General features: G+C 39.8%; 1 protein-coding gene across 10 annotated transcripts in view; it reads right to left on the reverse strand.

Annotated features, from left to right (window-relative positions):
- Window positions 1–25,307, reverse strand: part of MACROD2 (mono-ADP ribosylhydrolase 2) — an 861,442-nt gene that overhangs the window by 244,562 nt on the left and 591,573 nt on the right. For all 10 annotated transcript variants that reach the window (XM_080587154.1, XM_080587152.1, XM_080587161.1 and 7 more), the window contains one exon: window positions 8,949–9,022. In XM_080587154.1, coding sequence (XP_080443280.1) covers window positions 8,949–9,022 — 74 coding nt within the window. The remainder of the gene's footprint in view (window positions 1–8,948; window positions 9,023–25,307) is intronic.

A 25,307-nucleotide genomic window follows, 5' to 3' on the forward strand; every position in this document is an offset into this window, starting at 1 on the left:
AACTCATTTTTTTTTCCTCACAGGGAATGCACTCTGGCTATAAGAATCCCATGCGGGATTCATCCTGCATAGATTTGATTGTGACCTACTGCTGATGGCCAACATGCTCGGAAAGGATGGTAGGCATTGGTCAGATAAAAATCTTAGATGGGAAGACAGAATAAAACTTAGGAAAATATTCCCTTTACAGTTAGCTACCTTGCACCAGATTCTCCCCGCATAGCATGATATGAGATGGTTGTTCAACTAAGAATCACTTAAAGTATTTTTCTATTTTATTATTTCACCTTCACATGCCGTGCTGGACATTCTACTTGGACAAAACTGTAGGCAGCAGAACAGAGCTTAAATCAAACAGAGGCGGCAGCTTTCCAGAAGCAAAACATCTACGTGAGTTTATTGGAAACAGAGCACCAAAAAGCAGACATCGTACGCTCTGCAGGATGCCAGGAAAGCGCCAGCAGAACAAAGCGTGTGCTCTTGGCTTGCGCGTTCGGGCCTCTACCCATGCCAGCAGAGCGGTTTCACTCAGCGCTGCATTGTGCGCTGCGGCCAGGCAGGCGGCACAGCCGTCAGCTGGTACGTGGCCGTGCGCGCTTCCAGCACACGCTGGGTGCAGGGCTAAGCACCTCCAGGGCACTCAGAGAGGCTCAGAGCACACGGCCAGGCATTCCTCATCTGCAAAGACCAATGGACACGTCACCTAAGTTGGTTCAAAGAGCTGATAACCTTGCAGCCCAAGGAAACCCCAAATCTGACATCCTCTGCAGGCTGCAGAGCGGGAGGCTGGGTGCTCTGCTCCCTGAGTGCCCATCCTCAGGAGGGCATGCCTCACATCTTTCTACTGAGTCTCCCCAACCTCCATCTTCATCATGGGATCCTCCTGGCAACACTCCACAGAGCCAGAGGCAAACCTTCTCCTGCCTGCATTTCCTCTTCCCCCATCTGCTCAGTTCCTGCTAGAATCCAGCTACAACACACGGTACACTTCTGTAGGACATGAAGGTATATCAAAACATTTACAACTATTTTTTTCTCCCTCATTTGAAAACAGATTCTAACAGCAATTTCTCTGTTACTTCGTGAAGTATTTTATCCACATATCTCACAAGAACTAAACAGATTGTTATTTATTTCCAGGTATCCACAGGGAGAGGAACACAAGCCAGCTTAAAGGAAACTGTCTCCTGAAATGTAGCTACAATGACTAAATTTTCCCAAAAGTAAGGCTGGGCCTCTTTGTTAGCGTTATTGGGATTTCTGTCTGAAAGCCAATGCTGAAATAAAGGGATGTTATCATGATCTTTTTGTCATACAAGAAGTAACAGGAAAGAAAAAAGTAACATTTTTGGAATTTGTTCTTACATGTCCTCACTACAGCAACCAGGCTCCTCCAAATATACAGAAAGCAAGAGGACAAATCAGAGACAAGACAAGAACTCGTCCCTGATCTACAGATCCCTTTGTTAATTTACCTACATGCTTTACAGACATTTCTAACTATTCAGCTTCTTGTTATCATAACTGCCGTTAAATTGTAAGGATAAAAGGAATAAATGCTTTGGCAAATTTCAATTATTAGATGGTTAACTAGTGTAAACACAAAAGAACCCATGCAGAGACCTGTCTTGTATTAGTGGCATTAATTAGCTAAACTGGAGTTATAGGAGACATTATTTCTGTGGTACACTAAGCGTATTTAAATCCTCACAAAGATGTATTGATTAAAGACATCTACGGTATGCATAGAAGTGGGTTTCCTCAACTGTCTGGGTGGCGATGGGGTGACAGGAAGCCATGTCTCCCCCCTTATTCCCTTCTTAAGGTTTTGTATTTGGTCACAAGTGAGCGACAGAAACGTCACGTGGGACAACCACAGCAATCACGAGCTCCAACATGTTTTTCCAAGAGGGATGCCTTCCTGCCTTCCCTTAATAGCTGTATCAAAAGTAACAAAAGCTTTTTAAGTTTAATAAATAAAGTATTGTGTATAATGAATATGGGCTTTGTCTGCTTTGCTTTATCAGCCTTCCACCTGAATAGCAGTCTGAAGAACATATAAGAAAGCATCACTGCCTTGGCAGCTTACTTATCTTTTCAGAAAATGACTTGTCTGTTGGGATGATAGTTAGGTTTGGGCTTTAGGGACAGCACTGAATCTCTTTGAGCCCACTGAGAGAGCAGCTACAGAGAGCGAGTAAATCATTTTAATTTTGTGCAAGTTGAAAAGCATTTTTTCCTCGACTTCAGCTAGATGACAGTGGCGTGATGGCTGATTTTCATTTCAATCAGAGCAGCATATGATTACCACCTAATTAGAATGTAGAAATAGAAAGGAGATCATTTTTTAACCTACCCAAGAGAACGGTGTTGGGGGGGAGAGGGGGGATTATGTTAATCAAATGATAGTGGCATATAAGAGCTACCAAAATAGCCGCCTGAATTTTTATTGGCACCCTTACTGTCCTTGAGAATCTGTCAGTGGCTCAATAGAAACCCATATTTTGAGAGCTTTATTTTTAAGTAATAAATATACTTGAAACTAAATACATGTCAGCACAGGCCCAAACATGTCATAAAAGACATCACCTTAGGCATAAATATATGCGCCTTTTTTTTTCCCCAAAAATTTCTCTCTTTTTTTTGAAAACTGTAAAACCATAAGCATGAAAACTAGCTGCCCAAAACCAAAAGTAACGCTACCTTAGGGGGAATTGTCTGTATTGGGTCATTTTTTAGAAAAATATTTGCTTACATTAATTAAATATTGTCAGCTAGCTATCCCACTCTTTGCTGGAATAAATGTAGAAATTTAGTTGCTGTGCCTAGGGGAATATAACTGACTTTACATTAAAGTAAACTACATCAGACAACATATTCCAAGACACAGTCTCCATCTGCATCCTTCTGCAGAGAAAAAGACAAGACCTCATCTCAAGATGCCACTTTGTTTAATTGTCTCTGGAGAATGAGGAGCCTAAATTAGGTTGCAGGGACCACCAAAGGGATGGGGGAGAGAAAGTTAAAAATACAGTGAAACAACCTCTCAGTCACACGCTACAGAAATATTGAAATTGAGTTGCCCTGATGTTTTGATGGGCTCAGGAGGTAAAGGAACTTTGTTATCCGCCTGACCCAATTTTGAAGGGACAGACGTGAGCAGTGATCCTTCCCCAGTGACTTACACCTCCAACATACATACCTACGTAACGCACTGCCATGTAGCACAGGTACTGCCAGATTAACGTGGTACCTGGAGGGGTACCACGGGGTGCCATGCTCACCTGTAGAGAGCTGCATGCAACACGATGCCGTGACCACGTTGGTGTGCCCTGAACAAAGCTCTAGTGGCTTGGAAAGCTCACTCAGGCATGCCTTACGCAACGGAGAACAGGGGCAACTCCTTGCACTGTCCTCCCAGGTCCCTCTCCAGAAGGACGTCCACCTCTCTCCAAACCAGATGATACAAGTCTCTGCAGTCACCTCCACGTGCCCCATTGCAGGGAACGTTTCCTCAGCTCCCACATCCCAGCTCCCTGTGTATGGCCAAGTACATGCACATACGGGAAGTGGTGCACAGGAAAGGTAATTTCACTTGAACTATCTCCCAAGTGGAAAATACCACCGCGATTTGGATGAAGCCCAGTACAAAATGAAGCACAGGTGCAGGGCATCTGTATTGTGGTGTGCCTAACTTGAGAAACCAGGTGTTTCCTCCCGAAAATTTTGGTCACCAGGAATGAGCTATTGGGATCCTGCCCCAGCCACTGAAAGCAGAGTTACACTAATTTCACCCGTACCAGGACTACATTGCTCACCCTGTTATGCTGGAAATGCAGATGTTATTTTTGAGGGGGGGAGGGGAGGGAAAGGAGGAGGAGAAGGGACAAACACCGCCACACTGGGATGATGCGCATAACTACTTGCTAAAATCTAAATCTACTGTGCTGCAGGCAAAGTAAGAAAGTCTCTTTTCAGAAGTGATTCTAATGAAAAGGAATCAGGAATGTGCTGATTTATTTTCCATCTATGTGCTTTTAATCTGCATCAGTTATTTCAATGGAGCATATATTGCAATCACACTTCTGCGGTTGTTGTTCTACTGAGGGACGTAATAAATGTTGAGAGATATTGTGCAAGAGAAAGAACAATACTTTGAGCTAAATGTGCTGTTAAATTAAAGTCTTTTCTTGAGCAGGGAAAAAGGTCCTGAGGCTTTTCATGTCAGTGACATAAGGTAAGGCATACAATCAGCATTTTTATTTTTCACCCTTTCAAGACACATAGCATGATCCTAAAGTACAAGCAAATAACAATTACTAACTTTCAAAATGTTCTGCCACAAAAAAAAACAAACAAACACACCAACAAACATAATGCCACCACCTCTCCTAAAATGTCGGGGGGGGGGGGGGGGGTAAATATTTAAAGGTGTCACATTTCCTTTGTGATATGTTATGGGAAGTCAAGTGGCAGTATCTCAGACCTTGCCAAATTATCCCAGAAAGGAACATTTCAAACATTTCAAATTGTTCAAAGAGCTTAATGTGCATTTTTAAATGAATGCCAGTGTATAATTCCTAAAGGATGGGATCCAATTCTATTTTGTGCTCTGAAGAATTCTATTAAACCTTCAGAGCACTTTGCGAAATGTGAAAATGCAGTTTGCTAAAGAGATAGCCTAGGTGGTCTGCAGTAAATTAACCCAGTAGTGCTGACTGTTGCCATTCTTGCAAGCTTGCTCGGAGGGATTTCTATGCTTACAGTGTAACACCATTTACCAGCTTCTAAACTAGATTTGCCCTCTGGCTGCAAGTCAGCAGACCTTGGTGTAAAACATGGCCAGAAATTAGTTTGACTTAGAGTTGCATTTCAAAACCAGAACAGTGCTGCGTGTTACATCCAAGTAAGTACTAACCATTACTTACAATATTGCTGTTTTCCCTAGCGGACTTTATGTAGTCAAGTTTTAGGCTGCTAGATTGTGATGGCTGCTGCCCTGCCTGGCTGGTGTTTGGCGTTCAGTAAATTACAATAGATCTCTCTCTGTTGCTTTGTAACAATTAACCTCAGAAAGGCGCTAACTCCATTTGCATGGTAATGAGACATTCATCTGAGTGACATCGAAGTTAAGTATGCTAATAAGTTTTTATGCAAACACCTGAGGGGTCAAGCACAACAATGGACTTGGATAAGAAAACCTTTCATTAACTGCAAATCACTTTTCTTGCAAATACTATGAGAACTTCCGAGGACTCTAACACAGCTTGCAATAAGGGAGTCATTTAGGTTATTTTCAGGGCCCCAGGCAGACAGGAACATAGCCACTGATTTCTTTGTATTTTGAATTAATATCAGGTTGGATAAAATCTTCATTTTAGCATCAAAGGAGGCAAAGCACTACATGAAGGTAGAGAGGAGAAGACAACAATATTGCCTTATCTTTCATAAATTTGTCACAGTTTCCTGGGCTGCAGAAAGACAGATAAGATACAGCTGCTGTACAGCACAACAAGAGACTTACAAATATGTCAAGCTTCCATCTTATTTACCTATTTGGTTTTGCTAAGTGCGTTGCCATGTAGGCACATTTCCTAGTGAGCAGATTACCATTTTGGTCTCTATTTTGCACTAAAATTTCATGCGTTCATTCAATACACACCCTACACACAGAGTCTGAGATCTTAGGACAACCAGCACCAGACATTATCGCAAGGATAACTGGCTGCCAAACATCTTTGTGACAGAAGGAGCAGAACCTGGACAGGATTTCTCAGGTGAAGACAAGGCAGATTCCACAAGAAGGAAGGAAAGGAAGAAGGCAACTGATGCATTGAACTTCAGCACAGCCAAAAGCAAAAGGCCTCTCTTGTTCAGGCGAGGAGACTGTTAGCAGGACACTGACCCATTAGCGCAGCCAGCATCAAGGGAGTGGTTCTGGTTAGACATAACAGGAGTGAAACACGGGCAGCCTTCTGAAAAGCTGGCCTCACAGCAAATGGAAAAGGTTTTGCTCCCAGGCTAGAACATGTGAGTTAAATACATTTAAATATCCAGTGGCTGTAGTTGGAGCTGCTCTGTCTTCATGAGCAAAGTTTATAGAAAGGTCTATATCACAAGGTATGCAGTAAGAATAGACTATATTGTTGAGGCATTAAAAAGTCCCTGTCATTTTGGTTGCTGTACAATGAGCTACTTTTGGGAAAAGTTTGGGTGATGCACAGTATTACTACTTAAAGCCCAAAATCTAATCCAAGGGAATAAAGATATGCAAAATACAATGGGTCAGAACAACACCTGACACTGAGCTATGGCAGTTTATTTAATATAGCTGAATTATACACGCCTTCCTATAAGCATTGAACAGGAACCCAACAACTGTATGCTTCTCAAAGATCCCTTGCACTGGGTAAGTTACTGCTGTCTTCAGTAGAAGTACTAAATATTTTTATTTTGCTGCTGACCTACTTATGACATGTAAAATATGCCAGTATGCCACAGTCTAAAATTCAAAACAGTAGATTGCAGGAACAGTTTATGAAGAGAGAAACCACTGTACAAGAAAGTACAAAACTATGGATAACCCTACCCTAGAAACCTATCTTGACTGAAATCTAGTATGCCACTTTCTTCAATAATTAACAAAAGCTCTTTGAGTTTGCTTCTGAATTCTCTGATAGGTAATAATTGCTGCAAATTGATCATATGTATGCCTTCAGGTACACCAAATAGCATGAGACCTCAACATCATGACATTTCGATTCAGGGTGTTCAGAAATATTTAATACTACAGTTATTAACTATAGTAATCCAAATGGAAAAACAAAACCAACAAAAATAAGACAAAAAAAACCAACTGTGATGTAAGCTTAATAGTATAATTTTTAACAATACATCTGTGGTCAGGACAGCCTGTGCTCCTTTCACCATCCAAACTTTGTAAACTACAACTATTAACTTAAAAAGAATCCAGATGAAATTGGAATTTGTGGGGAGTAAGTAGGTTTAGAGCTAGAGTGCCAAGACAACCAAGGAAATAGAAGGGAACACATTAGAGTGAGGAAGGAGGAATCGTGCTTATTTGGTGTTCCTAGTTTACAGTAACCTGTGCAAACCACAAATGTGTTGGAATTTTGTGCATTTCAATCACATTTGCACAAAGTGCTTAAAGAACATATACGATAAACACTGCCATTTCAATCACTCTGTGCTGTGAACCGCAAGTCTCCTTCCAAGACAGAGCTGAAGATTTCTGAAAACAAGTGAAGAAACTCACCTGAAGCCTATGACGGGAACCAAAAAAAAAAGGGGGAAGCAGCACACACGCTAACTGAAAGTAAGAAAGAGGGAACATGCAGGGCATACAAGGGCTTGCAGGCCAAGTCAGGCCAGAAGCAGAAAAAGGGAAGACTCAAAGTGTACGTTAGAAGCAAAAGTCGTCTTACAGCTGAGAAGCAACGGCTGAACTACAGAGCAAAATACTCCAGAAAAGAGTTTTCACTGAGAAAACAACTACACATTTGATATGCAGTCTACCAAATATTTTTTTTTATTTTTTTTGTAATAACCACAAAGAAAAAAGTAATTAAGGGGTATATACACAACACATACTCAGCTTTTGAAAGAGAAGAGTTTAGTTCCAGAATCAAAAAAAAAGATTTTTAGCCTCTTTTACTTCCATTATATAGTAAAAATGCAACCAAATGAAATTACAATATAGTAAGGCACTAACACTCCATTTTCAAAAAACATAAGCCTATAGTTAGGCTGATAAGATGACACTTAGGCATCTTTAGTGTTAAAGATGACTGTCCATCCAAAATTGCTTCACTGCTCAAATATCTAATCTACGAAAAGAAAGCTGCTAAGTGCTTCATACCGCATTGTCCAAACATGCACATTTCTTGGTGTACCTTTTGGCACTCAGGTTTGAATATCTCAATTTACCGTTCAAATCTCATCATGCTATTTGCTTTCGGTTCAAAGTTGGTCAAAAAGCAAACAAAAAACTCCTACAACCTACTAAATCGCTACCCTTGTTTATCAGAATCTCTTAAAAATAAGGCCCCCAAAACACATCAATAAAAGAAATATACTACTAATTATGCTCCTGTACCTAATGTTTCTCCACTCCATGCTTTGTTAAATACCTTCATACAAAAATACTGAACAACTTTAGCTGTCTGAGATCTGCCTGCTGACTGTCATTACCAGGAAACAGGCATATCCTCAGTTCAAGACATAATGATTACAATATTCTGCCACTTCTTTGTTGCATTCTCCAATTCAACGCTAGAAACTATCAGCCTGCTAAGAACAAAAAACAGAGCAAGAAAAAAAACTAGAAAGGAAAGATATGGATATCATTTTGTTGAAAGCATTTTGTCTTGTAAAAATAATCACCATTGTGTTGTCACTGGAAGAACACCAGTCGTGTTAAAAATTCAGTTGTGTCACAAGTTTAGCAAGCATTTCAGGGAAAATGAACACTTAACTGTAAGCAAACCAAAAATTAATAAAAATAGGAAATACTATCATACAGCTCTTTACTGTAAAGTGACCTCTGGAACACCACTGACCTTTGGTGACTGTTTCCACTGACAACTATTATACACATTTCCTTTCCAAGAATCTCCTCATTATTAGATGAAAACTGTGACGCTCAGAAACAGCTTAGAAAGAGAATAGTCTTTTACTTTGCCAGGAAAGATTACAATACAAAGGAAATGCACAGTATGGTTTCAAACAAAGGTATTTCCCTTGAACTCCAGTGTAGCTTTTTAAATATAACAGTCTTCCCCCAGCCACATTGTCCTAACCTGATTTCATTCGTTTTAGACTAAATATTCACTTCAAGGCTCAAGCTGGCGTTTACTCTTTCTACATTTCCAGAGCCAAAGTCCATAATCATAAATAGAAATTTGGGAAAGTTATATTTTATTTCATACCTCGTTGTGATTCTTGCTTAACCATTCCTTAGTAGTGTTAAGGGCAATGACAGCAGCAGGCTCGTTTGGAAAACCTACAGACAAAAGAAATGAGAAATAAATAGAAGGCACACATTTTACACACCTGTAATAAAATAAAAATCTGGATTCTGCCACCCACCTTCTTTGGACTAGGTTTGAGATTACATTTGGTGACCACTCTATTCTAAAGATTTGTTTAGAAGTTTTAGGGGACACTATTTAGGTGTCCCCTAAAACACTCCCAGGTGTTTTTTTGTTTGTTCTGTTTTAAGTCTGGTTAGGAGAAGTCCACAGCACAAGACCACTAGAAACAATAGAGTTATACACATGTCACACAAGGCAGGCAATGATATAACATATATCACAGTAACAAATGCTAGGCTTACATCTCATGGCACACAAGAAAAATTCAGACATTTCTTAAGGCTTAAGATCTTTCTTTAATCCATCTGTCAGCAAAACTATACAACACTATGATCCTAATGCCATAGGCCTCATATAGATAAAAATGTTTGAGTTACAAATCTCTTAATTTATGACCTAAAACATAACGAACAACTTTGGAAATTAAAGAATTCATGAAGCATAAGCATATGAATTTAAGGCCTGATACTGCACGATATACTAGCAATAGCAACTCCCCCCAGCACTAAACAATATCAGAAATCTTTCTAGGGATACAGTCTTTTTGCTTTGATGGTCTCTATCTATCAAATCTAAAGATGCTTTCATTACTTAGGCAGCCTTAATTTAATTTTCCTTTAAATTCCTAACTTGAGGGCAGCAAATCATTTTTGTGAGGATTTAAATATAAAAACCCATAAGCTGTATGAATAGCCCTCAGTAGGTTAGATTAATAGAACAGCCTTTGAAGAGGTGGAGCTGCAGGCACAATGTACAAGCAAGCAAAGGCTCTAGACAGAAACAGTCATGAAATCTGGCATACAGCTGCATACATACACTTTTTTTTTTTTTCACATTATACAACAATGTTGCACATAAACAGAAAATGCAGACACTGCAAATATTAGTAGATGCACCCAGCTTTTTGACCTGGCACATTATCTTCCAAAATCTATATCTTGTTTAACTCTTTTCAGGACTTGTGCAGTGCTAGATGAAAAAGCAAACAAAATCCCTCTACCCCTCTTTGTCCTCAAAACGTTACTGCCCAGAACTGAACTCAGTTTGTAAGGATATTTTCTATTAGTACATACACTCTTTTAAAGTCACAAATGACAACAATCCGTAGCAACAGTAGTAGGTGAAATAGTCAGTGGTTGGGTAACACTGACATTTAGCATGAGCTTCCTTTCCCCACATCTCTCAATAAAGTATAGATGTATTTATTTGTCCCCACCCCCAGCTACAAGATGGAAAATTAGCAAAGATCCATCAACTGTTTCTGTGAATACTTCCACTGCTGCTAGGAACATGTATTCTTATGACATTTAATAACGCTGCTGATATCATCAAGGGACGTGTCTTACAACACCAACTAATGAATGCTAACAGAACCCTAAGCCTGATGTTGGTCATATGAAGTAACAGACCTCTGAGCAGTCTGCTCAAATTAGCAATATTTTATCCAACAAACCACAACTTTGTAACACAGAAATGCTGTGCCCAGAGTTTGGTAGGTCTGCGTGGACATACAATGAACACCATGCAGAGGGAGGAATGCATATTTCAGACAACTGATATACCATTGTTTATGCACTGAATGGTTTATTTCCAGAACAATCCTCCCTCCAGCAAGATTCACTTTTCAGGCTTGTTTTTCACTCCCCTGCAGTAGGGCCTTTGCCCAAAACCGTGATAACACACTAGCAATTTTATAGAATCATAAATCTCTCAATAAATTGTTCATTATTTAGGAAACTGCTGCCTTACTAACCAGTCTTATATAGAAGCTTATCTACAAAACTGGTGTTCAATTACTCCTAAGTAACCACAATGTAAAAGAAATTGTTCAGCAACCAAAATAAAAAATACTTGAATCTTGTGTATGATTTCAGAAAACACCTTAAAACCCATAGAAAGCTTTTATGACCACAATTACAAAAAAAAAAAAAATGTTTTTAGCATTTTACACACATTTCTGGTAAATTTAATGAAAGGATTACCTTCTTGGCTTTTTGTAGAGGCAGGATGGAATTTAGCTTCCTGTTCCATACCCTGCACCAGCACAAAAGGCCCTGTGTCTCTGATTCTCAAACACAAAAACATTCGGTTTTATAGGACTGGGTTAAAGGGAGATAAACTGATATGGGATCTTTTTAAACACATTTTTGTGTTGTTTTTATCTCTAAGCTACATTTGTCTGCCATAACATTTCTGGCCTGCTCCCATACACACACACACACCCCTCCCCGCTTTCTTTCAGCGAAAAAGCAATCTCAGTGAGCACGTGGGAATCAAATTACTTGAGAGAAATGAGCTCGAGGAGCCTCACAGTTAACCGACTGCTGGAGCAGCAGCTCAGACAATTCCGGCTAAAGGCTCAATTTCACAAAAGATAAAACAGGTAAAGTAATAAGAGTGACACTGGCCCATGTTACTGCAGTGAGCACTCCTCCAGAATACTGAAAAGGACAAGGGCACAAAAAGGCAAAGAAGCATTCGCCGTAAGGTGCAGGCAAGCAGTGCCTCTGTAGGACCTCACTTGGTTTATGTGGTTATAGACGAAGGGAAGTTTGCAGGCCGTATGTCATCGACAGGCGCGGTGTGCAGCGTGTACCTACCAGTGCTCACAGGGCTCCACACGGACGGGTCTTCCTACGTGCCCAAGTGGCAAAACTGGCATTTTGGCAACAAATCCCGCTACACCACAAAAAACGGCACAGGATATCTTTGGTTCCTGAAAAATTCATTGGTTCCTTGCTATTCCAGCAAGGGGGGATTGTGCTGCAGCCCTCCCCATTTTGCAGTGCCCATTAATCGCAGCTCACCGTCTGTTACCAGGATCAACTCCCGACCCTCCAAGTGCAGAAAATGCTAGGAGTGATTAGCCGCTGCCTCTTGTGCCCCTCTCAGTTCAGGAACCCTCCTTTAAACTACAGCTTTATTCGCTACTGCTCATGTGCTGTGGTGGGGTTCATGCAAGCCTGGCGCATCAGAAGGAATGAAGGTCCTGCAAGGAAAACTCTCGTGTTCTTGCCCAGTTGCTTCACAGCTCAAGTCATTGGGTGTCCCTCCAGACAGATCAGCTGCCTTCGTATACAACTATAGAAACGTGACTGAGAGCTTTCACAACGACTTGGGTACCAGCATCAGTCTAGCCGCAGACAAACTTAAAAATTTCCTTTCCTCCTCTTTGCATATTGTTAATAGATGTATATACTCCTACATTCACTCTCTGTGATTAATGACTACACCTTCATACTCACCACTAAAACAACACATCCCAGTACCATCACACAAAAAACGCCTCATCTGAATTTTGTTGCTTCTGGTACACCATTGCACAGATATTACACGCAGAGACAGTCTATGAAGTCTTTAAAAAAAGTCTTCTAATTTAGGAGCTTCTGCATCTGTTTCCAGGACTTCATCACCTAATTCCTGGAATTACAGCTCTGACCTGAGACATAGCTGCCGAAACAAACTGGACATTATGCAGGTTCTAATGGTCATAATTTTTGAGAGGAGTGATAAGATTTTACGGAACTCTTTCATATATTTGATATTAAGTAAATGTGCTCATTTAGAGAAAAAGTGTGGAGGGGGACTGAGAAAGAAGTGGAGATGCATGCTGAAGTTCCTCTTATATTGTCAGTTAATTCCCTGGAAAACAACTGGTAAGAACATACAAGTCCTCATGTTTCATTAACATTCAGAAAATATGCGATGAACTCCCTGTTGTTAGACACTCTAGGGCAAATGCTCAGCCTTTTGTGCTTAGGGGATTTAGCATAGAAACATTCATACTATTGTGGATGTCAATTACTGTATGCCTAATTTGTCTGTGTAGTATCTGGAAAATGTATACCACGAGTTCTTCTATGAATAACAGTGTAACAAGGATTTTGTGAGATAAAATTAATAGAAATCTATTTCAGGGACTCCCAAATTGTGTAGAGATGCTCGTAGCTTTATCTGTCTCTTTTAGTGTGCTCAGTCCACTGTTGCATATTATTAAAAATGTCCAGCTTACAATCAGGTAATGCTACCTCCCCATGAAAAGTCCATTAAGAAAACCTAAGTACAGAATAAACAACCTCTAGTATGATATAGCTGAAGATGATGATAACAGACAATACCTGCTAGGTTATAATGCTAACAAGCAAACGTCAATCCAGAAAATCACTTCAATAGCTGCAGGGGTCAGTGTTATAATTTGTCACTTTAACCGAGATGTTTTCTGTAAATCAACCTATCCTTGTAAAAAAGGTCTGCATCTATTATTATTATTATTTTGTTAGCACAGTCTAAATACTAGATAGGTTTTTATTCATTTCAGACTGCTCCCTTTTCTGTGGTTTCCAAACACCTCATCGCAATATTAATATACTTATTTGCCAGCTTTAATGGTTTCATTTCAAAGCAAATCATGAAAAAAACAACTACAACAAAAAATTTCAACACAAATACTCATTAGGAGTCTCTCACACTTTCTCAGAAAGATATCTACACTGGCATGTTTGTGCATATATCAAGGATGTACTTTAGGATGTTTACGGACTGCTCCTGTGCTTTAAAATCAAACTCAATTCCCTTTGTTTAGTCAACAAGACTGCCAAAATGTAACAACTTCCATTATTTAGTTTATATTAAATGATGTTTAATAACGTGTGAAGGAAGTTCTAACAGTAGATCAACAATAACGTTTGACACTGTGGAAGCATACTGAAGGTCCTCTCTGCACTCAGTACAATGGGGTATTTCCACCACACATCTAGTATTTGCTGTGTGGGAATCATCAGCACCAGATGGTATAGAAAACAAACTTTCTCCAGGTTTGTTTTTTAAAAAAAGGGAACTAAACATTCATCCCATATATATTCTGAAATCCAATATTATTACAAGGACTAAAACTGCTTTCTGATTCCGAACAGACATGTGAACAACTGAGCTTCATTACGGTCATGTGGGTTACGGCTGGCTATTGACAACACAGTAATCATAACACTTCAACCTCATCAATGTATGACAATAAAAAGAAACAAATGAGATGCATAGCCCAGCATGCCTGAGGTGAGGTTACTCAATACACTCACTTGTCCTTCAGTTGTGAAACTAGCAGGAGTATAATCTTGCAACCGATCCCATATAATCATCTTGTCAAAGATGTATTTTAGTAGTCAAAATGAATTCACTCATGCTGGGCTGATTCCCATTACCATGGTAAATCCAGCCTTTCTGGAAGCTGAGATAGTAGCATTCTACCAACAAGTTTAGGCTGTCACTACTGTTGGGCCATTTTTTTTATTTTTATCTTTTAATAACGGCGGTCATATGATAATCGGATAAACAAGCTGACAAGGTTCCTAGCTGGATCATTTTTGAGGATATTCCTGATCAGAAAAGAAATCAGCTGCAGCCCTAATTTGGATTGGCTACATTGAAGACTAAAGAGAAAAGCCACGAATCTTCTGCCAAATAGCCTACTTTGCCTTATTGAACTTGTTTAGCCAATGAAACCTTACCAGCTGCCCACTCAAACTTTAAGTCTCAGAAAGACAGTGAAACTAAGTATTTTTAAAAGAAAGTAACTTCTGTTACTCCAGTAAACAGAACTGCACCTACTCACTGTATCCACTTTAAACTATGCTAGAATAAGTAATTAGCATGCAAATAAAATAACAAAGGAAAGTGAGAAAATTTCAAAATGCATAAAAAAAAAACATTTGTCTGAAGAAATGTCTTTAAGTTTCTCTCAAGCAAGGAGCATGCTTATTCATTTTCCTTGACTAAAGAAATTCAGCAGCAACAGAAAAATAAATACAGTTCCTGAAGAATGACTGCCAATTGCATTTAACCACTGACATGATAATGAGGCAGCTGGTAGAGGATGGTTAGTAAATAAACCCAAAATGTGCATCTTGTGCATCTAGCACTGAATACAAGAAACAGAATGTCTCTGCTCTGCCACAGTGACACAAAGCAGGTGGAGTACTGAAATAACAGAGGGCCCTCCTTCGTTCATGGAAGTGCAATGGGTAACTCAGTGATCCGAAGTTAAGTCAACCAGGGCGAGCGCTGGCACCAAGAGACACCAAACCATGCAAGTCAGCAAAAACAAGACAAGTTGCAGGCCAAGAAGCACTGACTCCTGACAGCAGGGCTGGCTCTGTCTCAGCTTGTCAAAGACACCCAGAGCACACTCATCGCTGTGCTGAGTGACAGCGGTCTCCTGCCCCATCAGCACGGTGACACACCATCATCTACAGGTCAGCTGCGGTTCTGTACAAGTGCAAATCTGAACTTGGCTTACAGCTGCACTTAAGGAGAGGTCAGTTACAAGAAAGCGGCTGGGATGCAAGAAATAAACAGGTCATCTGCTGGCTCTCTGACACACACATTACCATACCATATTTCATTTCACACTCTACTTCATAGATATCATCAGAAAAATATCCATCATATAGTGGAGATAAAAGTATCAGCTGAATATAGAAATATACTATAATTATTTAGGCCAATTGAGCAGAGAGAGCCCTGTACTAACAAGTCTGAGGACTCCACTACAGGAAAAAAAAATAAAAAAAAAAATAAGATTACTTAGCTGTTTGATGTTTGTTAGCATTGGTGGGGAAAACAAAAAAAAAAGGGGGGGGGGAGCTTCCCTATGAGCATGAGAGCTACCTTACTGTGAGAGACAACATACCTGAATTCTGCAGGAGAGCTGCTTATTTGCAAGAATTTTACTTTTCTGCATCAGTCAGTACATTTTTATTAGAAGTTGAGATTGTGGTTTCATTCTTTTTCTAGCTTTTATAGGGAGTATGCTTGCAGGGGGACCACATCATGGATAAATGCATTCTCTAACCGTCATCTAAAAATATGTGGCAAGCAGTACTCAGATATTCTCAGAAGCAAAATGCTTCAGAGCTGTGCTGTTTACTGTGTTGCATGATGGAGCTTTTCTGTCTGTCAGAGTATTTTAAAATGCTCATGTGGAACATTAAGGCTTCAAGCTGAACATAATAGGGGAACAACAGAAAGATACCACAACACTGAAAGCGAAGAGATCTCACTAGTCTGGCAATAAGCATCCTAATATAGTAAGAGAAAGCATATATAATGCAAATGCAAGCAAAAGATATACTTAGAGAAGTACTTACACAATTATAAAATCTACCTATGAGGATGTCTATTCAATGTTTTGATAATTATACAGCCATTTAGACATATGTATACAGTTGTTCATGAGTTGAAGCACATCATTCTTTTCAAAATGCACTCTACACCCTATCTAGACTTGCCATTCCAGAAACAAGGGTCGTACAGAGAAATGTTAATTGAAAGAGGTTTCAAAGTGTACATGAACTCCTTAATGCAAAATATTTCATCTTCTACTTATCCATATATATATATCAAGTTGGCTTTTTTTATTTGTTTGTTGTATTTTTTGGGGGGGGGTGGCAATATAATACAGCAAAAGCAATTTGATACAAAGCGTAATGCACTAGTCAACTGTGAAATCTGCCATCATACACTGAATTGAACACCAGTGGGATATTGGCTTTATTGTAGTTACAATTCCAACAAGGTTAAACTTTTATTTCTACCCACTGATTTGAATAAAAAAAATGCCTTGTTCTTTACTGAGCCAAAGCATAGGAAATCAATCCTACCCCCTGGAGGTGTCTTTCAAGAGATTAAAAGAAAGGAGAAAAAAATGCCCGCCTCCCACTTCCATTTTAAACTGGTTGTTTTTCTAAAAAACATTGTCTAATGCAGTGATGCTTAACCTTTACTGACACTATCCCAGGCCCTCCTTCACACGCAACTCTCCTAAGCACTGAGGGAAGCCTAAACATCCAGAGATCTGCTGCTCAGCAATAGAAATAAAGTACAATCCTGGATCTCACAAAGCCCTGTTCCCCACGGGAAAGCATCCTGAAATTGATTGCAAGCTCTAATTGAAGCCTCGCCTGAAGTTGAGATATTCTCGACATGCCTCTCCATGCTGGAGGTCCCTGATGTCTACTAATGCATCTGCCTGCACTATAGGCTAGGTCATGGGAGAAATCGCTGTGAGAGGCTCGCTCTCCTCCTTGCTGAGATGATCTTTGTGCAGACAGGGGGAACAGGCACTGACCGTAGTGAGGATAAGTGCACTCGGGTTCAGCAAGACGGGAGGTGCAGCAAGAAAAGGGGGAGAGAGCACAGGAGCTCTTGCTGCAGGATGGGGTTCTGAGTTCTGGGGAGGAGGATTGGGTTTGCAAGAGAATGTCAGGGCTGTCGGCTCTGCCAGAGCTCAGAGTATCCTGACTGAGAATAGTTAGTAGAACACGGCATGAGTTAGAAGTGCAAGGATTTAGGGATACTCATGTATATAAGGGAAGACAAGCTGCTACAGTAAAATGAAAAGAGATGACAGGAGAAAAAGTCTGAGAAACTTCAGAGGAATATGACATACATAGGCAATGGACAAAAATATACACTCACACAAAGAAAACAGCCAGCATTGTCAGCCCAGCTCTATCCTTTAAATCACTTCCACCACATTCAATTGCTCTGACAGGTGCAACCCAAAGACCTAGCTGGATTATCTAAAACCAACAGAGTACTTGGTGAAGGCCATAAGCGTACAAGAACAAACAAAACAATCTGACATTATTTCTACTGAAGCACAGTTCTTATCTCCTCTCCAAGGGAAATCAAAGATTTCCTAAGAGCACATAAAGAAAATCAGCTGAAACTACATATACTCAGCTCCTTGTGGAAAAAAATGAAACAAAGATGTTCTTTTACCTTTTTCCCCAAAAGACTTATAAGGAAAAGAGTTATAGGGCAGGTTGGGTGAAAAAGGAAGACACTGCGTGAGGCATGTTTAATATACTTAGTTTACTCTTTTTAACAAATACGTTATTGATTCTTGGTTTGGGTATATTATTCACAACATGTATTTTTTTCCATTATTGCCTCAAGCAGCGATAAACCATGCTATAGGGTCACACAGACCAGCAGCTATTGTACTCAAGAAATCTACATCGGCTCATAACTGAAATATTTCCAGATAATCTGGAGTTCTAAGTTGTCACTACGTTTTGAGGAACAGAGACAGGGTTGCATTTTTTATTTGATGCTTAATGGCTATTATTTTTCAATGAACATTGAGGTACCTCATAATTAGTTCAACACCAACTACATGAATACTGCTGAAACAAGTGCTCATGCAAGATGTCCAACCTGAGACATCATTATATTAACATTTTTTGCATTATTCTTTTTTTTTTTAGAGGCAGCATTTTTTCCTCCTTGCATAGATGCTGTATCACTTCTGTAGAAAATATATTTCAGTCAAGCAAGAGATGAACTCCATATGAAAAAAACCTAACTACGTACAGCAAGGGTTACAGCACACCTCACTTGATTCTATGCTACTATATGTATCAGCTACCTGACAATGCAGTCTAGATACTTAACTTCATTTCAGGCTGTATTGCAGTACCTTTGTGAAGTGAACAGAAAGTGCATGGGAGCTGCCAGCAGCTACTTCACACTCCCGCCAAATGCTGCATTAAAAACATGTTGTCCTTGTTCTGTTCTCTCAGATCACAAGAAGTTACACAAAAAGAGAAACGTAATTAGAAAGAGTTTGGGGGATTAATGGGAAAGCTGACTTAAACCACAGATAAGGAAAACTCGAAATTCAGAACAGAACAGAAAACTTGAATCCAGAACACCTGACTGGGTACAACCATGCATCTCATACTTTCAATGCTCTTAACAAGTCCTCATATGCTAAAGAACATGGAACCAACAACTAAAGGGTAAAATTCACAAATATCAATCTCTTGCAAAACATGGACTCTCCTTTGGCCTTCTGTTTTTAAGGTCTCATTCTCTCACATGATAATTCAATTATATATACCTGTGTTAGCAACCTTTATTGCAACACGTCTCTTAACTGACAGTCAGTCCCCGGCATCAGTTGCCTTTTAGAACCACAGAATCAGAGAATATCCCGATATGGAAGGGATCCATAAGGATCATCGAGTCCAACTCCTGGCACCACACAGGTCTACCCAAAAATTCAGACCATATGACTAAGTGCATAGCCCAAATGCTTCTTAAGCTCCGACAGGCTTGGTGCTGTGACTACATCCCTGGGGACCCTGTTGCAGTGTGCGACAAATCTTTTAAATCCAAAATACACAAGTTGATAAACAAAATGTCCTGGAGCTCATCAATTTCTTCATGATTTCAAAAGATCACAGTATTAATTGTTGATCAGGTGTTTTTCAAAAAATATGATTTCTGTTAATATCTCTAATTTGCATTTCACTCACAATTATGCATTTTCTGAGTCTTGCATACTTGAATTAAAAAGGAAATTAAATAACTCAATGGCACTTCCAATCCTATGAATTCATATCCAATTTAGTCTTGATATGAACTTTACATCTTAACAGTTGTTTTAAATAGCATTTTCAGCATGTATTCTTACAAGTTATTGGTGTGATACTTTTTTGAAAAAATCATTATACAAGCAAATCTGTTTTGCTTCAACAAGTAATGGAAATCCCCAGTGTTTACAAAGGTTTAACAACTATCTGCGCTTCTGGTTAGACAGACATTGGCATATTTGGCTTTACAGTAAAAGGATCTCATTGTGCAAGAGGCCATTCTTCAAGAAAAATAAAACATTATCAATGTCATTTTGAACAATATTCACACTGATATAGGAGAAAGAGAAAGGCCAATGGAAATGACAATTACTTCAGTCAGAAACAATGCCCATATTTGAAAAGGAGCCTATGCTATGGTTGGTTAGATCAAGCAGTGACGGATATGGAAGACTAAAAGATTTCTTTTGTCCAACAACCCAGTACAAATAAGAAGCTGATCTGAACAATTTAAATGTAAATTTCTTACCACCTGTCGGACAAGTGAGATTAGAAGACCTCCACTTAAGAAACAGGCATCTCCAACCTGAGTCCTTAAGTGAAAATTGACCTCCCACCCCAATTTCCTTGTAAACGTGGCAATGTGGCAGCAGAAGTGGTGGCTTATTCCAGTACTTTATTAAATTTAGCTTGTGTATATGCTCAGCATGAGATCACCCACACCGTGCTTCAGGAAAACTATACTTTCAAGACAGATAACCGCACTTTACATCACAAACACAACCAACCCTCTCAGAAACACAAAATCCCAGGTAGATCACAATCACAGAATTGTAGGGGTTGGAAAGGACCTCAAGAGATCATCAGGTCCAAGCCCCCTGCCAAAGCAGGTTCCCTACAGCAGGTTGCACAGGTAGGCATCCAGACAGGTATTGAATATCTCCAGAGAAGGAGACTCCACAACCTCCCTGGGCAGCCTGATCCAGTGCTCCGTCACCCTCACCATGAAGAATTTCTTTCACATGTTGTTGTGGAACTTCCTGTGCTCCATCTTGTGTCCATTGCCCCTTGTCCTGTCCCCACAAACCACTGAAAAGAGGTAGGCCATATTCCTTTGTCTCCCACACTTCAGGTCTTTATAAACATTGATAAGATCCCCTCTCAGTCTTCTTTTCTCAAGGCTGAACAGACCCAGGTCTCTCAGCCTCTCCTCATAGAGGAGATGCTCCAGGCCCCATATCATCTTTGTGGCCCTCCGCTGGACTCTTTCCAGGAGATCCCTGTCTTTTTTGTGCCAGGGAGCCCAGAACTGGACACAGTACTCCAGGTGAGGCCTGACCAGGGCAGAGTAGAGGGGGAGGATCACCTACCTTGACTGGCCACACTCCTTTTAATGCACCCCAGGATCCCATTGGACTTCTTGGCCACTAGGGCACACTGCTGACACTGCATCAGTTCGAAAAAGCTTTTTACATGACTGAAACAGTGTAAGAATAAGTCAAGCTTACTGAGTTGCTTTAACTATTGAGAGTTCTGTAATTATTTTCTTAACTATATCAAAAGGTCCTCTCTCTATATACAATTACATTAAAGATAGCCTGCATTAACGCAAGAGCTGCATATCTCTAGACTGTGAGAAACGCCACCATAGTATCTACAGCTGGACCTGAATTATTTCACTAAATTATCCACCTGAAAATCTCCCATCTGTGGTCACCACCCTCCATGGCCCAGTAGTCCCCACATGGCTGTGGAGGACCTATCCTCTAAGAGGGGGCTCTCACTGATAGAACAAAACTGGCCCTAACAAGTTTTATTTTTTTTATTTCAGTCATTTACACCATCACCAATCAGTGATTCCCACAAGAGCGCATGTGTCCCCCTGTGTTGGCTGGAAATAGGGGGTCCTTTCACTCAAGGACGAGGTCTCTGCCCTCCCTACAGCTCTCAGAGGTTAACAGAGAACCCCACAGCACAGCCCTCAGCTTTTCCCCTTCCTCCCGCTGATAGCTTTTGTGCAAGTTGGTCTGGGACCAAGCCAGGAGAGAAGCTGACTGTAAAAAAAAAAAAATAATCATAAAACTGCATGGAAGAGGGAAAATTATCACCACGTGACAAAATCTAGCGAGGTGTCATGGCAATTCAGGCTGATTTACACAGAAAGGTAGCCACGGTTTTACCAGTGCTCCACACAGCACTTACCTCTGGAGGCAGAGAACAGCCCCTCGCAGCGCTACACCTTGAATCGGGGAAAGGCATCACACCAGCTCTCCTCCTCAGAGTATAGTGATAACAGATGAGATGCTGAGGAGTGTATTTAAATGAAAATCAAGCTCGCTAACACTGCCCAGCCTCTACGTTCTTGCTCTTCCCCTGTGCAGGTGTCGAGGGGTTGCAGCGCGGCCTCTGTGAGGGAGCCGGGGCTGCCCCACACCGGTTCCAGAAGGTTCTGGCGGGCCCAGGGCAGGGCCCAGCCCCTCAGCGGCTGGAAGAAAGGGCAGTGTGGTGCTGGGCAATTCCATTTTCTTTCACCAGAACACAAAATTTAAAAGACTGTAAAATGAAGTCATGGTAGGAAACAGAAAGAAGCTAATAAAAAAGGCAGAGAGTGGAAAATGAAGGCACGAGGGTGCAGATTTGTGAGATCAGCATAAGAATTTGTTTAAAAGGGTATTGGGTAGGGGAGCAATTTTTGTTAGATTTACAAAACTAATAGTCATTCTACAAGAAAGATTGTTGATTTTTATAAATCAATTGCTAAACAAAGGACCTCCACAACAAGGCAATAAAACATACAGTGCCAATGAGTCAAAACCAATGGGCTCAATACCTATGTTTATTTAAATTACACATATTTGTATATGTGCTTTGCAAAATATTATTACACAGCCTCATGCTTATATAAATAAAAGCTAGTGAGCAAACACTACCTACCCGGAGATAGGAAAAGAGTAACAAAGTTGGTATGTTTATGCCGCTGCAAGTCTTAATATCACTACTAAAATTATTTGAAAAAGCAAACAAAGGTACAGTTGCTCTCTGAACTAGTTAAGAATAAATCCAAAGAAATTATACCAACACTGTAACAGATGCTAATCAAGCCATCTTAAAACACCTTATATCCAGCACTTGGTGTTTAATTTAAAAGTATTCTATGAACAGAGGAAAATCAGTGGTGGACATTGCAATGACAGAAGGATCTCCAAAGTTCAGAAAGGTCAAAGAAGCAAGGTTTGTATTCCTTTGAAAATGGGAGATTGTAAGTAGACCTCCCTAAGATGCAGAAGAATTTGAATGAACAGAATGAGTAATTGCTACAAGGTAACCTGAGTTCATGCAGGCACTGAAAGAAGGGAACACAAGCTCAAATACAGAAACCGCCTCTTCTATAGAAATTGGGGAAAAAAATTCCCTACACAAATCAAAAGAGCAGGAAGGAAAAAAAATGCTAAGGATAGCAATCAGACTAGCTTAGGCAAACAGTTTCAAAACTGGTTAAAAAACTATCTGAATAGAGAGCTACTGTGCAACAACACTGCTAACAGCCAAAGGAGGAAATGATGCATATGTGAGCTTCTGGGACATTTCTTGTGCTGAAAGTATAATGTTTCTTAGAATCATAGAATCATTTAGGTTGGAAAAGACCTCTAAGATCACCTAGTCAAACTTTAACCTAGCACTGCCAACTCCACCATTAAACCATGTCCCTTAGCTCCACTTCTACATTTCTCGAAGACCTCCAGAGATGGTGACACAACAAATTCCCTGGGCAGCCTGTTCAAACACTTCCCAACCCTTTCAGTGAAGAAAATTGTCCTAAAATCCAACCTAACCCTCCCCTGGCAGCACTTGAGGCCATTTCCTCTAGTCTTATCACTTGGTGCTTGGGAAAAGAGACTGATCCCTGAGTGAGGGTGCACAGCAGATCATTGATAAAGATATTGAGGATGCCTTTCCCTTGTTCTGTATATGTGAAGGACTAGGATAATACCATCAGTTATACACTGAAAATAATTGATGACTGAGAAGGGTGGAGGTACTTTTGAAAATTTAGTGAATGAATGAATGGAAAAAAAATAGAAAAGACAGAACACCAAACACCAACTAATTTTAACAAAGCAAATTCAGGGTCGAAAGACATCATCTTCATATCCAGCCATAACAAGACAAGAAGATGCTGACTCAAGCAGCTCATCCCTGTCCTCCAGGAGTTACTCTATGCTCAGATCTGCTGGCTGAGACGTTTGTGTAAATATTCTCCTTGACTCCTTGCACTGGACAGGCTGAGGGAAGCAGCAAGACAGAGAGGTTCAACTCAGCACCTTAAAACCCTCAAATGGCTTCATGGAATGCACACTACTCACGAGGAGTGGTAGCCAAATATGATACTGTCTTAACCCCTGAAAATTATAGACAGATAATTCAGAATTGATTGAAGCACATGGTTACCTCCTAGTGTTTATTATGCGGATATTTAGGTTTGTTGTGAAGGAAAAGGAAGACAGTTTTATCAGATCTGACATTGTGGGGGAAGAGAGGAGCATCACCATTTAGAGATTCACAGACATTAATATATTCAGTAGGCGGTGACAAAAACAAGCAATAAATACCAAGTAATCTAAATAGCAGGGATCATACATTAAAAGTTACAAAATTAAGACTGCACATGAAAATCAGGCAGAGTCATTTTGCTTAATAAGTAGAAAACCAATGAAATATGTTGACTGTAATAGTCATAAGAACAAATAATAAAAAATAAGTAAATTAAAAAAAATTGTAGAGGTAACAAAATTTAGACACTAAGAATGACGAAGTGTGGAGCCAAAGTGCAAATATCAAGGTGACCTCTTCCTAACCACAATACCAAGAAGCTTCAATAATTTGTCAGAATTGGTCTATTAAGTAAACATAATTCATAATCCAAAGTATTTTTAAATAGATAATTTCTTGAAATCATATGTAATTTAAGAATGTTTATCAACTACAGGTCTATGTTTTACTGGAATAAGCACTGATGTAGAAACATTTCTATCTGTTCCTTTTCAGAAAGTGTTCAGCTAGGTTAAGGTCAGCATAAATGCCATGTAATCAACATGGGAAACTCAGAAGAAGGTCAACCAGTAGGAAAAAAATATATCAAAAACAAAACAAGCTTTAAAAAGTCTTAGAAAGTTAATACTTTAACATCAAATGCTTGAAGTTCCACAACTAGAACATCCCTGACTGCTCTTAATGAGACAATTTTGAATAGGTTGGCATTATTAAAGAAATTCAATAGTTAGAACAGTTAAGTATTTTCGTATCTTGAACTCTAGCATAGTTTTGGAAAACATGAATTGAAAACATACATGGGGAGTTAATAAAACCTTGTGTACGTACATAAAATAAACAGCTAGAGGTTCTTGCACATTCAATTTGTCAGTTATTGTCCATTCTCCATTTCTTGGTTGCCAAATATGATAAATTCAATTGCTGCTTCTGATTACCTATATTCAATAAAATGGTGACAAGTCATTAATCAGGCCACAAAATAGGGAGACTGGTATAAGGTTCCACAACCTGAAGTCCTCATTAGGAATGACACAGAAGCATTGCCAATATGCACCCTCGTTATCTACATCATGGCTGACAGCTTGAATTAGAAGGGAATCTAACATCTTCCTATGTGAGGAGCCCACTATACATCAGTAAATTATTAATATTACTGAGAACTAGTAAATTATAACTTAGGAAGTCCACAGCAAAATAAAATAGAAGATTCTGAGAATACAGACCAGCAATTGGTAGGCACCCTAACTAGCATTACCATCTCTTTCCA

The sequence above is a fragment of the Anser brachyrhynchus genome, assembly GCF_964034855.1.
Source record: "Anser brachyrhynchus genome assembly, chromosome: 3".
NCBI classification, from domain to species: domain Eukaryota; kingdom Metazoa; phylum Chordata; class Aves; order Anseriformes; family Anatidae; genus Anser; species Anser brachyrhynchus.